Here is a 17,995-nt window from a genome sequence, read left to right as displayed (position 1 = left end):
TAATTGAACTTTTTTTGAGTTGTGATTTATCCTGTATTTTGTTTCAGTTGTTTTAAAACACAATTGTGTGAAATACTATCCTTATTTCATAGGTGCAGAAATGGATAGTTAGAGAAGTTGTAACCAGAGTTGTATAATTAGTAAGGTACAGGAGTGGGGTTCAGATCCCAGTTTCTTACATCTGCATTCTGTGCTTTCCCCACAACTTCATTTAATGTACTGCCTATATGAAAGTAAATTAAAAGTTCCTATTGTGGCTCAGTGGTAATGAACCCGACTAGTATCCATTGAGGGTGCAGGTTCAGTCCCTGGCTCTGCACAGTGGGTTAAGCATCCGGTGTTGCCATGAGCTGTGGTGTAGGTCCCAGATGTCGCTTGGATCTGGTGTGGCTATGGCTGTGGCATAGCCCAGCAGCTGCAGTTCTCATTTGACCCCTAGCCTCGGAACTTCCATATGCTGCAGATATGGCCCTAAAAAATGAAAAAGAAAAGAAAAGAAAAAAGTAGGAGTTTCCATCGTGGCGCAGTGGTTAACAAATCTGACTAGGAACCATGAGGTTGCAGGTTCGGTCCCTGCCCTTGCTCAGTGGGTTAACGATCCGGCGTTGCCGTGAGCTGTGGTGTAGGTTGCAGATGTGGCTTGGATCCCGCATTGCTGTGGCTGTGGTGTAGGCAGGCAGCTACAGCTCCAATTCGACCCCTAGCCTGGGAACCTCCATATGCCGCGGGAGCGGCCCAAGAAATAGCAAAAAAAAAAAAAAAAAAAGAAAAAGAAAAAGAAAAGAAAAAAGTAAATTAAAAAGTTAAAGGTAAATAAAAAGGCCAAACTATCAACAATCATGTGATACATATAAAAAATACTCACTTCCTAAAACTCCATCTATTTACCTCTTTTGACCTGTTATTTAAGGAGACATAGTTTTATGTGGAATCTCCTCACCTTTATCTTTATAAATTTGACTTTGTTTTCAAATTACCATCGCTTGTTGTGGTAATTTCCAAAATGTTTTGAAGTGCTCACGTTTGTCATTTCTAGTAGCAATGTGTTAGTATACTGTCTTTCCCCACTGACAGTGGGCTACCTCCAGATTTTAGCTCTAATATATAGCTGCAACTATAAATATCTCTGTAAAGTATATTTTTCTTTTGAATTATTTCTCTGTGATATAGTATTGGGAATACTGGGTCAGAAGCTGTCATTTAACAACTTTTCTTGACAGAATTCCTTTCTGAAAGGCATGCTAACAGCAATATATAAACAAACTCAAACCCTTTTATCAAACCAAAGCTAGGATGTGGTTTTTCCACTTAGTAGCTATGAGGTGATACTTTGTTTTAATGTGCATGTTTGTAAATTATTATTTTTTCAGGCTGTTTCCCCAGTGTTTATGATGTGCTGTGTGACTGTTCTTGTCTGTTCTTGGATAAGGTATTGGAGACAGGGTGTTATCCTGATAGAGTTTTTGCAGTCCCCTAAAACTTTGTATCTGTAGCATCAATAGTTGAATTTCCCCTACTCTGTTGCTTTCACTTTAATATCTTTTTTTATGCAGTATTTAAAATTTAAATACTTTTAAACCCTCCAATTAAAAACCTATTTTCGGAAGCTCCCTGTGGTGCTTTGGGTTAAGGACCCAGCATTGCCACAGCTCTGGCACAGGTTGCAGCTGTGGCGAGGGTTTGATCTCTGGCCTGGGAACTTCTACATGCTGTAGGCATGGCCAAAAAAAAAAAAGTCTGGACAAAATACTATAAATTAAATGAAAAGAAAATAATAAATTAGAAAAAAATTGACATCATAGAATATATAAAGAGCCTTTTACCAGACACACAAGAAAAAAAAACCCCATGAACCCAATAGGAAGAGGGACAAAGGTCACGAATGAGCATTTCACAGAAGAAATGAGTCTCAAACATGACCAGATATTCAGTCTTACCCATAATTAGGAAAAATATGTGTTTGAACAACAGGAGGAGTCCTTTTTTACTTCTTAGATGGCAAAGATAAAAAGAAATTAACAAATGTCAAGGTCATGAAAAGGAAAGACCAAGAAACTGCTGTAGACCAGAGGAGACTAAGGAGGCGTGGTTACTAGATACAGTGTGGGTGCTAGGTGGGATCCAGGGACAGAAGAAGACATAGTGGAGAGGCTGATGAACTCTGGAGTTTGGTTAATGGTAATGTACCAATGTTAATTTCTTAGTTTTGACAAATATGCCATGATTATGTAGGATGTTAACATTAAGGGAAGCTGGGTGAATGATATATGGGAATTCGCTGTACAATGTTTGCAGATTTTCTGGAAATCTAAAATTATTCCAAAATTTTTAAAAACATCTATTTTTATTTTTTATTACTCCATGAATTTATTACATTTATAGTTTTACAATGATGAAAAAAAGTCTGTTTTTAAAAAGAAGAAAATAATGGCTCTTCAGAAATAAACACCCTAATATAATTTTGGAAGTTTAAGTTGGTCTAACCAACAATGATAATTTGGATGTGTCTGTCAAAATAAAAAATACATAATTTCCTCTGAGCTATTCTTTTTTTTTTTTTTTTTTTTTGTCTTTTTTTGCTATTTCTTGGGCCGCTCCTGCGGCATATGGAGGTTCCCAGGCTAGGGGTCGAATCGGAGCTATAGCCGCCGGCCTACGCCTCAGCCACAGCCCCGCCAGATCCAAGCCACATCCTTGACCTACACCACAGCTCACGGCAACGCTGGATCCTTAACCCACTGAGTGAGGCCAGGGATCGAACCCACAACCTCATGGTTCCTAGTCGGATTCGTTAACCACTGCGCCACGACGGGAACTCCTGATCTATTCTTGTAATAATTTTTCTTTAGATATACTCTCCCGTGTAAATAGACATGTAAATACTTTTATTGTTTATAATAGCTAAACTTTGGAAATCTTTTAAATGACAATCAGTAGTTTACTGATTAAATAATTGAGTCCAAAATGGAATTCTATGCACCTGTTAAAGAGAATGAGCTGGAGCTACGTGTATTGAATAGGATGATCCCTAAGATATATTAAGTAAAGAAAGCATTTAGTAGACTAGTATGCTACCATTTTTTAAATTAAAAAGTGGGTATAAGTATAAATATATATGCAGCTGCAATTTATATATGGTTGCCTCTAGGGAGGATCTTGACCAGGATTGAGAATATTGTGTTTTTTTTGTTTTTGTTTTTTTGTCTTTTTGCCTCTTCTAGGGCCGCACCCGCGGCATGTGGAGGTTCCCAGGCTAGGGGTCTAATCGGAGCTGTAGCCACCGGCCTATGCCAGAGCCACAGCAATGTGGGATCCGAGCCGTCCGTGTCTGCGACCTACACCACAGCTCACTGCAATGCCAGATCCTTAACCCACTGAGCAAGGCCAGGGACCAAACCTACAACCTCATGGTTCCTAGTCGGATTCGTTAACCACTGCGCTGCGACGGGAGCTCCAAAGAATATTGTATTGTTAACTTTTCATACTATCTGCATTTTTCTTTTACCCTGTGCACTTATTACTTGGCTAACCAAAAATAATTATTCTATACAAATAAATAAGTGAAATGAGGCTAGGAGGCAGAGTTATCATTTATCTAGGAATGGATTAAGTATCTTTTTCTGCTTCTTAAAAGCATACATTCTAGGAGTTCCCACTGTGGCTCAGTGGTTAACGAATCCAACTAGGAACCATGAGGTTGCAGGTTCGATCCCTGCCCTTGCTCAGTGGGTTAAGGATCTGGCATTGCTGTGAGCTGTGGTGCTGGTTGCAGACATGGCTCGGATCCTGTGTTGCTGTGGCTCTGGCGTAGGCCAGTGGCTACAGCTCCGATTTGACCCCTAGCCTGGGAACTTCCATATGCTGTGGGAGCGCCAAGAAATGTCAAAAAAGACAAAAAAATAAAAAATAAAAGATATGTTCTAAGCTGTATCTGTTAGAATCTTGAAAGTAGGACTTGACTGCTGCCTTTTAGAAAAAGATGGTAAGGGAGTTCCTGTTGTGGCTCAGTGGAAATGAATCTAGCTAGTGTCCATGAGGATGTGGGTTCCATCCCTGGCCTCGCTCAGTGGGTTGGGGACCCTGTGTTGCTGTGAGCTGCGGTGTAGGCTCAGATCCTGTGTTGTGGCTGTGGTGTAGGCCCGCAGTTGTAGCTTCAATTTGATTCCTAGCCTGGGAACTTCCATATGCCATCAGTGCAGCCCTAAAAAGCCAAAAAGAAGAACGTGGTAAATGTGAGGGCATAGCTAGAGACTGAAGGAACTGTGTCTCCCTCCTTCTGTCAGTAGACACGGCAGTTACCACTGTGTCCCAAGCAGTGTACCTTGTATTGTCCAGGGGCGTAAGCCAAGGAGACACAGGGGAGGTGTGGGGCCTGAAATGGAATGTTTAAATTCTTGTCCACAATTTCAAACTTCTGTCCAAATATGCACATTCACAGGGGCCTTGAGCTCCTCCCCATGTCCCCCACCACTCCAATTCACCCCCAAATTATGCCACTTTTGCTGCTGCTATGCTCCCTCATCTCTCACTGCTCCAACTTTCCTCATCTAGAAAGTACTATTGACACTTCCCCTCCAACATTTTTTTAACAAAAAGTTTAAAACATGTAGAAGAGTTGAATGAATTGTACAATGAACCCACCACCTGAATGCTACAGTTAAATCTTTGCTTTATCATGCATTTAAAGTAAGTTGTAGATATCAGTATACTTCACCTCTAAACACTTCTGCGCGCATGCATATCAGTGACTAGAGTGTATTAGTTTATGGTCCTCCTTTTTTTTTTTTTGTCTTTTGTCTTTTTAGGGCCGCTCCCGCAGCATATGGAGGTTCCCAGGCTAGGGGTTGAATCGGAGCTATAGCCGCCGGCCTACGCCTCAGCCACAGCCCCGCCAGATCCAAGCCACATCCTTGACCTACACCACAGCTCACAGCAACGCTGGATCCTTAACCCACTGAGTGAGGCCAGGGATCGAACCCACAACTTCATGGTTCCTGGTCAGATTCATTTAACCACTGAGCCACGATGGGAACTTGTAAACCAGAAAGTTTCTGGTTCCTTTCCAGTCAGTTCCCATTTCCACCCTGGTGGTAATTACTCTTCATTTTTTCACCATGGATTAGTTATTCCTCTCAAACTTTACATAAATGAAATAATACAATCTTACACCCTCGTATAAGACTTCTTTCATTCGGCATGTTTTTGAGATTTACCCATATTACTATGTGTATCAATAGTTCTTTCCTTTTTTAATGCTGAGTAGTATTCCATTATATGAATATGCACTGAAGTATGTTTATCCATTCTCCTCGTGATGGACTCCTGGACTCTTTACAACTTTTGGCTATTATGACTAAAGTTCCTATGAATATTCTTGTGTAAGTCTTTTTGTAGACATATGCTTTCATTTCTCTTGGGTAATTGCTACGTCATAGAGTAGATGTATGTTTAGATTTATGGTAAACTGCCAGACCAGTTCCCAGAATAGCTGTTCCATTTTCCTTTCCCACCAAGAATGTAGGAGAGTTCATTGGCACTATATATACACATATGTGTATGTGTGTGTATATATATATATATATATATATATATAGCCAGTATATGTGTGTTTATGTGTATATATACACATACATATACAGGGAGGATTTCTGCATATTTTGGGGCATAAGTCCTCAGTCAGATATACATTTTGTCAATATTTTCTCCCATCCTGTGGCTGATGTATTTATTTTGATGAGCAGAGAATTTTAATTTTGATAAAATCTAATTTATTGGATTTTCCATTTATGTTATTGCTTTCTGTGTCTTAAGAAACTATTGTCTACCCTCCAAGTCACAGAGGTATTTTTATATTTTTATCTCCTAAACAGCCTTATAGTTTTATTTTATTTTTCTTTTTACAGCTGCACCTGCAGCATATGGAAGTTCCTGAGCCAGAAGTTGAATTAGAGCTGCAGCTGGGGCCTGTGCCACAGCCACACTAGATCTGAGCCGCTTCTGTGACCTATGCTGTACCTTAGGCACCGCCAGATCCTTAACCCACTGAGAGAGGCCTGAGATCAAACCCACATCTTCATAGAGACAATGTTGGGTCCTTAACCCACTGAGCCACAGAGGGGAACTCTGCTTTATAGTTTTAGATTTTACATTTAACTCTGTGATCTATTTTATTTATTTATTTTTTTGGCTGTGCCCATGACATGTGGAAGCTCCTGTGCCAGCGATTAAACCCACACCACAGCAGTGATCCAAGCCACAGTAGTGTCAATGCTGGAACCTTAACCTGCTAGGCCATCAGGGAACTCCTGTGATCTATTTTTTTTTTAACACTACATTTTTTTTAAATTAATGATTTTTAATTTTTTCCATTATAGGTGATTTATAGTGTTCTGTCATTTTCTACTGTACAGCAAAGTGACCCAGTCACACATATATATACATTCTTTTTCAATACTCTTTGTCATCCTTTCTCTGTTAAGTTGCTTTGGCATCACTATGGACGTTTTAAAGGACAGACAGTTCTCCTTGGCTTTCTTGGTTATCCTAGTGTGAAGAGAAAGAGTTGTTTCTTCCTTGTTTCCTAACTCCTTCACTTATATCCAGGTATATCCTGGATGTTCCTGAATCCTGACTTATAAGCCTAGGGAATTTTTTTTGTGATTGGCAGCGAATTTTAGTGATTGGATTATCTGTTCTGTCGACACAGGATGGCCAGTGTACCAGTGAAGGAGCGGGTGAAGGTTTCTCAGAACTGGAGGTTGGGGCGCTGCCGAGAGGGGATTCTGCTGAAGTGGAGATGCAGGTAAGTAGCCTCCTGATCCTGTTAAAGCTACCTGGGACATAATAGCATGCTGGGAAATGAAAAATCTGGTCCTTGCCAGAATATAAATGTGCCCGTCTTGGGTGATGGAGCACTGGTGATCTTTTAAACACCACAGGGGAGCTATCAGAGGAACAACTTTTTACACATTTTATTTTATTTTTTTAATTTTTAATTTTTTTTACACATTTTAAAAAAGATTACAAAAAATGTACTTTATTTCAACACATCCCATATTTTTATAATCATCAAAATAAAAGTTATTTTTGAAATTTTTTAAAAATAGAAAATCTTAAAAAAGAAAACAAAACTTATCTATAATCCTACCACTCAGAGGTAACCTCTATTAAGGCACCTAATCTAATCAAAAGAAATAATACTATTTCAACTCCTCTTGTTTTACAATTTTTTTTTGAAAACAAATTTTCTACTCTAGGGAGTTATCTCTTCACTCTTGGCTTCCTGTAGCCTTCTCTCCTACTTTTATTAAACAGCAAAATAAAATCTGCAGGTTTGGGGTATATATGTTACGGGAGGTAGAGCTTAGAAAAAAAAGGCAGGAAATTTAGACAATGTCTTTGACACTGATAATGCCACAAATTTTATACTTCATTGATGCTACATTATTTCTTAGTTATTATTTGACTCCCTACCAAAAAGTGCTTCTTGTCGATTGGAATGGATAGGGCACATCGTGATTCTGTATTCCAGTTGACCTGGACCTGTGCTGATAGGTCCACGCAGGCTTCTTTATCTGATGACCTTTTCTCTTTTGTATGTGTCCAGTTTCTGCTGCTTTTGCTGACATGGGTTACTGCGAATTATGTGGTGGTAGTAATGGTGAAGAAACTACAGGGGAGGTATTCCCCGATGGCCCAGTAGTTTAAGAATCCAACGTTGTCACTGCTGTGGCACGGGTTCGATCCCTGGCCCAGGAATTTCCTCATGCTGGCACGCTGTGGGCACTGCCAAAAAAAGAAAGAAAGAAACTACAGGACAGAAAGATGGATTTGTATGACAAAGGGCTTTACCCGCTGCTTCCCACTTTTGCCTTTTAATACCAGAAAAAGGAGTTTCTTTCTCTATCAGGGTTTTGTCTCTCATGTCTTTTGGGGCTGATTTCAAGCGGTTTGGCAAATAAAGACACAAAATGGTTACCAGGCTGCCCTGGGGATTCTCCACCGTTCACCTGGCATGAACCTAGTTCTTGTCCTGGGTAAATGGCTGTTTCCCAGATGGCTCTAAACCCATGAATTCCAAGCCCCAGTGTTTGCTGCCGACTTGAGTGTGCCACAGACTTGTGCAAGGGGATGTTAAAGAGAAATGTGCATAATGAGTGAGAGTGCAGGCATCTGTACACACTCTACACATGTTCCATGTAATATATGCACACACTGTGAAAACCTCATGTGCAGAAACTAGTTACTACAAAGTCCAAGCTGCACTTAATGGTCCGTCAAGTCAATTTGCAGAACTTTTCCACATTCCCATGACGCTTGTATTAAAGAGTCTGTGGAAGAAACATAGCCCAGTTTGCTCAGGCAGGCTTGGCAGTAGGAGATGGTGTCTCTGTAAATGGGGATGAATCAGCTGTCCCTATGCTTTGCTTGGGACCTGGCAGCTTCAGGACCCCCATGTGGTGTAGGACAGGCTGCTGGGATGTACCTTGGAAAGGAGGCTTAGTCCCCACCAGAGAGCATGGTGTCTGGCGGAATCTTCTTTCTTCTTAAGGATCACTCCGTGCCATGGGACTGGCCTGTGGCTTCTAACCTTTCTTCGTCCTGCCAGATTGTAGAGGGAATCTTTAACTATTTGTGGATTTCTCTTATCAGCTGTCAGTGAGAGCCAACTATTTCTCTGTAGTCCCTCGACTATAGTAGACTGCTCGGGAGTCGTGTTTTTCCATTGCCATACGTACTCTCTAATACAGAATGTAGATAGCCCCTGTGAGGATCTAGGTGTCTAATCAGTACATTAGCATCCTTTCCTAAATGGCTTTATTCCTTTCACTTAAAAATGGCCCCTTTGCTCTAGTAGGACAAGGGAATGGGGCTTCCGTGGGCTCACTCTATCACACCCTAACTGATCTATTGGGAGAGAAGTATGTATGAGAGTCTTGGAAACCTGAAACTTATCACTTAAACTTCAGATTAGTGAGGACACAGAATGAAAGAAATTTATGTCATCTAGGTGGAAGGTTTCTTTTTGCTTTCCCCTCCCCTCAATCACTGCATTTTCTTTGCTCTGCCTACATATAAGAAGTCTAGGTAACCAATAATTCAAGTCTTAAGTATGCTCTTTTTAAAAGTAATGTTAATTGGTTTTTTATTCTGACTTTCTTTTAGAAAGTCCAAAGAAGATTAGGTCACCACAAAGCTCAATCACTCTAGTTTTCTTTCTTCTTTTTTTCCTTTTGCTTTTTCCTCCTGCATCCAAGGCATATGGAGGTTCCCAGGCTAGGGGTCGAATCGAAGCTGTAGTCTCTGGCCTACACCACAGCCACAGCAACAGCAGATCCAAGTTGTGTCTTCGACCTACACCACGGCTCACAGCAATGCCAAATCCTTAACCCACTCAGCGAGGCCAGGGATCAAGTCTGCATCCTCATGGATGCCAGTCAGATTCATTTCCGTTGCTCCACGACGGGAACTCTGAATCACTCTAGTTTTCTAAGGGTGGCCTAAGAGTTGTAATTTTCAAGTCGGGGAGTGAGGTATAGACTTAGCCTTGCGGGTTATCCTTGCTAAGTTAGGGATAGGTCAGCCTCTCCAAAGATTGGAGTTGAGTTTTCATGCTATATCTTGATGGTCTTTAAATTTTGTTTTCCGTCTCTGCAGTCAGATGCCCTGGATGCAGCTAGAGGGTGATTCTCTGTACATATCCCAAGCTAATTTCATCCTGGCCTATCAGTTCCGCCCAGATGGTGCCAGCTTGAACCGGAGACCCCTGGGAGTCTTTGCCGGGCATGATGAGGACGTTTGCCACTTTGTGCTGGCCAATTCGCATATTATCAGTGCAGGAGGGTAAGTGCTGCAGACTTCTCCTTCCTCCTCCTCCTCCTCAGTAGTCTTCAGGGACCTTCTGCCTGCTTCTGACTTTTTTGTCTCAACTCTAAAGGGATGAGAGAAGGGGTAGGGTGTTTTGTTTTGTTTTTTCCATTTAGAGAAGGCACTTACTTAATAGGGTTAGCTGGAGAAGGAAAACAGGAAGAGCCTTTAAAGAAAAGTGAAGCTGGTTTTGATTCTCTCAAGGGAGAAATTTGTTTTGTCTCTCAGCTCTGTTCAGCCCCAAGTGTACCAAAGAAGTAAAGGTATCTAGAAACTCAGCACCTTATTGGGCTGAATTGCCTAAAGCTAAGTAAATTTGGAAATCATTGGAGATGCAGGCTGTTCCTGTAGACTTGTTCTCTTCCTACAGGGAGAATAATTGGCTCTTGGGGGTGGGCTTCTTATTTCTTTTGTAGAGATGGAAAGATTGGTGTTCATAAGATTCATAGCACCTTCACTGTCAAGTACTCAGCCCATGAACAGGAGGTAAACTGTGTGGATTGCAAAGGAGGCATCATTGTGAGTGGCTCCAGGGACAGGACGGCCAAGGTGAGGTGGTCTCCCTGTTACATACTCTTATTCCCTCCTGTCTATAGGGAGTAGGATGGGGGAGGGTGGATAGGACCTGAGTCTCAGGATTGGCTTAGGGCATTGAGTTGCAGTGGGGGGGAGAGGAGAGCGACACAATAAAGAACTCACTTATGTGCCTCTGGCATGCAGCTTGCCATGCCAGGCTGTGTCCCTGCCAGCTGGCCTGGGAAAGGAGTGGACAGTGGCTGGGAAGCTTGCCACTTACTTGAAATGTGGCGTGAACTCAAAAACAGAGGGCTTGGCCAGCTTTTCCTCCCTGAGCTGAGTTTCCTCAAGTTTGTGGCTTGTGTTCTGACCCCAATATTTTATTTTAAAATCTCGCTTCTTTTGCTTGCTCTCTGTTTAGGAAGGTTAATTTTTTACCACCATGTTTATAAGCAATCGGGCTGATAATTAAAATGTGTTTTTACGGCTTCTCTGGAGAGTGATGTGGTCAGTAAGCAGTGGAAAGACGATGAGAGAAGGGCATTGTTTGTTGCGTCATTGCCAAGTTGCCTAGTCTCCAGTCAGACATCTGCCAAAGCCCAACAAAATGAGGCTGATAAGTAGCATAACCCCTGTTTTATGGACTCAGCTCCTCCATGTCTGGGTCAAGTAGGCTTCCACCCATGAGACAGAGAAGAACTTTCTCCATTCCTGGGTCCAGCAGCCCTTGCCAGTGCCCACACATGCACTGGTTCTTTGGGCTCCTGTGGGAACTTTGCTGACAATTCAGCTGATGGCGCAGGAGGTGTGATAGGTTCTTGCTTGTCTCTCTCCCAGCATCTGGAGATCCCACAGTGCTAACAGGAGCAGAGCGCTCTTACACACGTGGAGGAGAGGGAAGCTGCCATCTTTACTCACTATTCTGACTCCATGTCCCCTCTAGTGGCTACATCTTTTGTAAAAATGTTGCTAATTTATGTAAAACGAAGGATTGAATATTGTTCCTTCCTAATTATGGAAGTTTATCCTCCCTTTGCTCATTTTTTCCTTATACTTTGTATTTTGTTGGAGAGATATGTGTACCAGTTCAGGGAGTCTGAGCAAAATTCAGGAAATCTTTTGAACAAATGTGGAAACTGAATTTCCTATCTCCTATTTCCCATTCCCCTTCCCTGTACTTACTTCAGGCTTCCCATTGGTCACTGTCTTTGTACTATTCCTTGCAAAGAGACCAGCCTTAACTTGCTATACTGCTCAGAAGTCAATTTGCACGGAAACCTTTTGTAAGTGTGTGACATTTCATTCTAGCATTTTCTTGTCATGACTTCAAGTTTCTCTGGCTCTCCCTTTTCAGGGACATCTCTTTCTTCTAGTCGTTTCTCTGTGGTCTGACACCCAGAGCAGCATAAAACTTTAGGACCACAGGTAGGAAAATTCAGGAGTATAGACTGCTAACAGTTGAAGATTGACAACAATTTTATTTGGGATATTGGGTTAGTTTTATGTTTTAAGTACCAGCTGAGCCTTATTTAGTGGTTTACAGGTTTGTTTTTTCTTCAGTTAAGACAGCAGAAGAGATGATTCATTGTACATGTGTTACATTCAGCCCCAGCTGAGGACAGAACTAGTCCAGTATGTCACAGGTCCAGGGCAGAGAACCCACAGGGACTGTTTTGATATGAGCAAGAAGGTGGGTCTCAAAGGGGGTCGAGACAGAATGGCAGTCGATGTTCTAGATCCACTGAGACAAGTTCTAGATGTAGGCATGCAGTCCAACAAATTGGACCAGCGTCTCTGGCCTTTGGCTTTCCTTGTTTCTCTTCCTAAAGCTTCTGTGGTTGTCAAGTTGACTTGGACTTCTGCCTCACCTTTCTTCTTTTCTGCTTCAGCTTGCACGTCTTCCTCCACTTCGCTTTCATGGTATGGAGGTTTCTCAGAAGATGGCGTTGTCAAGGCCAAGAATTAGAGTTTTGTTTGTTTTTCCCCTTTTGGGCCACAGCCACAGCATATGGATGTTCCTGGGCCAGGGATCAAACCCGAGCCAAATCTGTGACCTACTCCACAGATGTAGCGATGCTGGATCCTTTACGCACCATGCCTGGCTGGGGGCCGAACCGGTGACCCCACAGAAATAAGCTGGATCATTAACCCCTTGCACCACAGTGAGAACTCCCTAGAGTTTTTCAAGCATTGAAATCAGTACTTTGTGGAGTTCCTGTCATGGTGCAGTGGTTAACGAATCCAACTGGGAAACATGAGGTTGCAGGTTCGATCCTTGGCCTTGCTCAGTAGGTTAAGGATCCGGCGTTGCCGAGAGCTGTGGTGTAGGTCACAGACGCGGCTCGGATCCTGCGTTGTTGTGGCTGTGGCGTTAGGCCAGTAGCTGCAGCTCCGATTAGACCCCCAGCCTGGGAACCTCCATATGCCGTGGGAGCGGACCTAAAAAAGGCAAAAAAGTAAAAAAAAAAAAAAAAAAAAAAAAAAATCAGTACTTTGTAATTCTAAAATTGTCACTGCAGTACATCCTATTTCTTTTGAGGTTTTCTTTTTGGTCAGTGACAGATTTCTCTCCCCTGGTTCAACTCAGAAAGCCAGTCAGCTGTTTTGGGGCTCCCCAGTGACCTTCAGGCCAGCTCATCTTTTCTGGCTTTCTAGGTGCTACTTCTCTTCCTTGCTTCCTATTGTCTTTGAATTTAGTTTCTTCCATCTTCCCAGACCATTTCAACATGACTCATAGTTTTTTATAACTGACTCTCCATTTCTTTGTGGTAGCATCTGTAGTTCTCTGGTTACTTCCACAGGTTTCTAGTACCTGAACCTACATAAGAACTTAGTCATGTTTGTTTTATGAACGTCTATAGCCTGTTTGGGGGCAGCTCTTCAAATATGTACTGTGTTTTAGGAAAGAGATTTGTTTTATTGGGGTGAAGGGAAGCAAGACATTTTCCTTGCAAGACTTTTGAGCTAGGGACTGCTCCTCCCCGCAAACTTAGCTTCAGATTTACTGTGACTTTGCTTGGATTGCCTCTTTGGGCTTTGGTGAGGCTGGTCCCTTCCTGAGATGGGTAGGCTGCTAGCTTACATTCTTGCTGGACCTGGGGCAGGACTGATGATCCCTCCATTTCTTCCTTTTTCTTTACTCTTTCATTCATTCCGATAAGTGCCTACTGTATGTGAGGCTTCAAAGGGGAGGAAGATACAGTCTCTCCTCAAGGGGAGCTGGGACTGCATGCACTGGCTCTGAAACTGATTGGAAGTGGCCAGGACTATATGTCTCTAGGGAAAGGGCCGGGAAGTTAAGAGCGTGGAGAGGTCACATCTGACTTGGAAGGGGAGATTTTTATGAAGGAGGGAACATTTAAACTTTGTTTTTTCTCCTTTTAGGTGTTTTTCAGTGCATAGGTTTGCTTTATTTTATTTTATAATAACGTAGAATGTGGGAGTTCCCATCCTGGCTCAGCAGAAACGAATCTGACTGGCATCCATGAGGATTCGGGTTCGATCCCTGGCCTTGCTCTGTGGGTTAAGGATCCGGCGTTGCCGTGAGCTGTGGTGTAGGTCGCAGACACGACTTGGATCCAGCATTGCTATGGCTGTGGCGTAGGCCGGCGGCTGTAGCTCCGATTCAACCCCTAGCCTGGGAACCTCCATATGCCATAGGTGTGGCCCTAAAAAGACAAAAAATAAATAAATAAAAATAAAGATATTTTTTAAAAATACCGTAGAATATAACCAGACACTGCTGATAAGCACTTTACATTTATTTTCTCATTTTATCCTTTAGGGTAACTTTTCCCTACATAATTACGGTCATAATATATCTCATATACCCAGTATACCCTGCTGTGTCTATTTTATAAGGTTTTCTATTGTTATTAGAAGTTATTTGTAAGTGTCATCTTTAATGGCTTCACAATGGACTTACCATAATTTAGTTACTGTTTTTCTAGTTGGTAGATGTTTGTATCTTGTTTTTTCCTTTAATAATAAGAACCACCATTATTGATGCCTGACACCTGCCAAACACTGTGCTGCTCTGCTGGGTGCTTTTCACTTACCTTCAGTTTTCCACACTGCAACCCTAAAGGATAAGCATTATTTCCCATTTTACACATGAGGAGGACTGAGTCTAAGAAGTCAGGAAATGTCCCTAAGATCAGAGATAAATAAGTAACAACTAGAGTTCAAACCCAGATTTGTCTAATTCTAAACCCTATGTGTGCTTTTTCTGCTGCTACTGCAGGTTGTAGGGAATATATTTTATCATTTAGGTTTTTCTTTGTTTTAGGATTGTTAGGTTAGCGTCTCAGCAATAGAATTGCTGAGTCGAAGGCTTTGGTCATTTTAAGGGTCTTAATACATACTGCCAACTGCTTTTTACTGCTCCCACTGAGTTACGTCTTCTCCAGGGATGGGTCTGTTTTGGACCTGACCACTGAGGATTAAGATGTGATCTGCATGCTCATGTTTGTGGTGGATGGCGTGCTGCTGGTGCAGGTCAGGAGGGCTGCTTGCCCAAGATCATGCTTGGAAATTGGCAGCATGCTTTCTGAGCCACTCCTGGAGACCAGGAACCTTGTTCTGTGGTTTTCACAGTCCAGAGATCCACCAGCCGGTTCAGTGGAGGGCACTAGTGAATTCCAGCCTAGAGCCGTCCTCACAGATTTTGTAATCAGAGTCTTTAGTGTCTCCCCACCCACCCCAAGCAAGAACCTGCCTCCTAGGGAATTTGCATCAAGGAAAAGGCAAACTTCTCTTCCAATCCAGGGCTCTCTGAAAGAGGATATTAGGTGCATCTAGTTACTACCGAAGTGACCCGACCCAGAAGAATGAGCCAGTATCACGGCATTCCAGGAAAGCTGTAGTATTAACTTTTGTTTTCGGCTCTTGCTCATTCGGGGTCTTCTTGTTGGATTTATTTTCTTTTCCCGTGTTGGGAAAAGTAACTCACACCCTCCTCCCCCTATCATAGACACACAACAACATCTAAGGAACACTTTCTCCTTTTATAGAGAGGAGATATCATGTGATCCTAAGAAGTCAGGACCACCCCCACTCCATCACCTACCCCTTAAACTCAAGGAATGTTTCCTGCAAGTTCTTCCATCTAAGGTCCTGACTGACTTTTGTGTGTTTGTTCCCCTTATAGCACTACGGGGACCTTAAGAGGTCACTGATCCATCTGGCTGCCTCAGGATCCCTCCTTGGCTGTCTGGGGACAACCCTGTACATTTGAGGTTTCCTCTCTGTTTGGGTAGAGGCTTATTTCCCTGGGTGTGTCCTCTGGGGTAGGGTGAGGTGAGGGGGCCTAGTGCTTAATGGGAGAGTTCTAAATGCACTGACCGCTGAGAGGGCTCTGTGAGTGTTGATTAGAGTTAAGCCCAGAGTGGCTGCTAATGTACATTCCTGACTGATAGGGACCAGATAATGTGCTCCAAGCAATATTTTTAACCTGTAGGAGATATGGAAGCTTAAAAGAGTTAAGCTTTTCTGCTACTTTTGGTGACACTAGGTGCTAAATTCCCTGCTGACATGAATAGCACTGGATTCTGGGCATTATCAACAAACAAACAACAACACACCACCTTCCCACTTTGAAGTCCTCTCCTTCCATTCTTCCCTCCCTTGGATCTTTCTTTTTACTCCTCTCTAATTCTGTCTCTGTCCTCTCATCCTGGGCCTTGATGTTCCTCCCTCTTCCTACCCCTCCAGAGTAAAATCTTGGTCAGAGAGGAGGAAAAGGAAAACCCACAAACACGAGGAGGTTGCTGAGTGAGGCAGGCCCCAGCTGCCCTCTCTTCTCGGTCAGGTCTCAGCTGAGGAATGTGGAGCTTCTGATTCCCTGGTATAAGATTGGCTGCTGCGCAAGGGCTCTCAGGTGGAAGTGAAAGGGTGAATCGGACTGGGAGCCGGTGGTAGGAGAGCTGGAAGCTGGAGAGGCCCCTCTGCTGCTACCCAGAGCTCTGTGTGGACAGCATAGAAAAGATTCTCCTTTTCCCCACCCTTTTAGGCGACTCAGCTGGTGCACCTTTCCAACCCTTTTCCCAATCCCAGGCAACGCCAACGAGAGCCTCTCCTCTCCTGTTTCCAGGTATGGCCTCTGGCCTCAGGCCGGCTGGGGCAGTGCTTACACACCATCCAAACTGAAGACCGAGTCTGGTCCATTGCTATCAGCCCATTGCTCAGGTAAGGGAGCTGTTTGGGGGGTATGGTTTTTGTCCCGGGTAATAATGCTTTTATGAGGTCAGGTGGGTGTCATCAGGAGAGGCTTGGGGCCCTTATCCAGTTGGGCCCTCATGCAAAGTCATGAATGTGGAGTAGATTTGTTGACACTTATAGCAGAAGTGCCAAATTTGGTGGCGGCTTTACCCTACCCTTTGGCCTGATTGTTGTTTCTCTAGTTTTACCTATGAACAAGTGAGCTTTGCGTCCTGACTTCTGCTTCTGAGGCTCTCTTGAACGGAGGCGGAGCCTCTCTCCTCCCCAGTGGGGCACATGGACACCCTCTCTGCACCTGCTCTGTTGGAGTGTTTACCTAGTGTCCTCTCTCACTTCCTTCTCCCCTCACCCCAGCCACATGATCAATGGGAAAGCTGTAGGGCTGCCACCCTCCAACCCCGAGTTTAAGTCAGTCACTTGTTTTATGAGAGTTGGTCCCCCCCTTTGCTCAGCCCCCTTCAGCCTTTTTCTCCTCACCCCATGGAGTCTGCACCCCTCCTCCTGCCCCCTTCCACAACTCCCTTTCAGATTTTTTCTTCCTAAAGAATTAGAGCCGATTAGCCACGTCATTAATTCTTCAATTTGACGGCTGATATAGCAGGACCTGAAACACATTGCTGACCTCAGAGAATGGAGATCCCGTTCCTTAGCATATTGACGATGGGAGAAGTTAATTAAAATTCCACAGAGCGGAGGTGTCGGCTAACCTATAAACCTGTCGCTGTCCAGAACAAATCATTCTAGCAATCCTAGGAAAGAGGGAAGGAAAGACAGCAGGGAGTAGAGAGGCCTAAGTGTGTGGGGGCAGAGGGTGGAAAATGGAGCCCTTGAGCTCTGTCCCCTCCTCAGTTTCTTCCTAATGCTGTCTCCTCTAGAGCCAGTTAGCCAGCCTTGGGTATCTGTGGACTGGCTATGTGATGGGTTGCAGGATACCTGTGGGAGGTGACAGGTGGGCTGGTGACTTTGTCTTGGTAGTTACCTGACGACTACTGCTGGCTTTAGGAGGCTGGGTTGGACCGGGGTGAGGTCAGTGGTGGAGGGACACTCTTCAGGGCTGGAGAGGGTCCACTTGCTTCGTGCATATGGCTTTAGGCCAAAGATACATCCAGGCTCTCCCAGCATCCCCATCTTCATTTGCCTGTTCTCCAGCTACCTCCTCTGGAGTGTGTTAGGCTATCTGTTAATAGAGCATGGCTGCTGTTGAAGATGATGCCAATAAAGGAGGTTGAGGATAGAGTCTGCCTTTGTCATTAAGAAGCAGTTCAGGTTACAAGAAACTGATTTGGGTGTTTTTTTGGTTTGTTTTGTTTTGTTTTGGCCGCAACTTGGAAGCTGGCTTTGAGGAAGGACCTAGCTTCCTAATCTGACCAGCACTGCTCTGTGACTGCTGCTA

At 43.4% G+C, this 17,995-nt stretch overlaps 1 protein-coding gene across 26 annotated transcripts in view; it reads left to right on the top strand.

Moving 5' to 3' along the window:
- Positions 1 to 17,995, top strand: part of FBXW4 (F-box and WD repeat domain containing 4) — a 97,432-nt gene that overhangs the window by 14,246 nt on the left and 65,191 nt on the right. For 9 of the 26 annotated variants that reach the window (XR_014826803.1, XR_002338435.2, XM_021072715.2 and 6 more), the window contains exons 2-5: positions 6,707 to 6,802; positions 9,658 to 9,843; positions 10,284 to 10,416; positions 16,394 to 16,569. Coding sequence is in view for 17 of the 26 variants with exons in the window: in XM_021072715.2 (XP_020928374.2) it covers positions 6,707 to 6,802; positions 9,658 to 9,843; positions 10,284 to 10,416; positions 16,394 to 16,569 (591 nt within the window). In the remaining 9 variants the exon portion in view is untranslated. The remainder of the gene's footprint in view (positions 1 to 6,706; positions 6,803 to 9,657; positions 9,844 to 10,283; positions 10,417 to 16,393; positions 16,570 to 17,995) is intronic. The other 17 variants (XR_014826807.1, XR_014826808.1, XM_084995218.1 and 14 more) reach the window with 4 other exon arrangements.

This window comes from Sus scrofa, chromosome 14 (assembly GCF_054392235.1).
Source record: "Sus scrofa isolate SSC_HxYL_T2T_F1_AM1 chromosome 14, Sscrofa_HxYL_maternal_Yorkshire_Landrace_v2.0, whole genome shotgun sequence".
Lineage (NCBI taxonomy): Eukaryota > Metazoa > Chordata > Mammalia > Artiodactyla > Suidae > Sus > Sus scrofa.
Note: the sequence above shows the minus strand (reverse complement) of the source record. Positions and strands in the feature narration are given on the sequence as shown.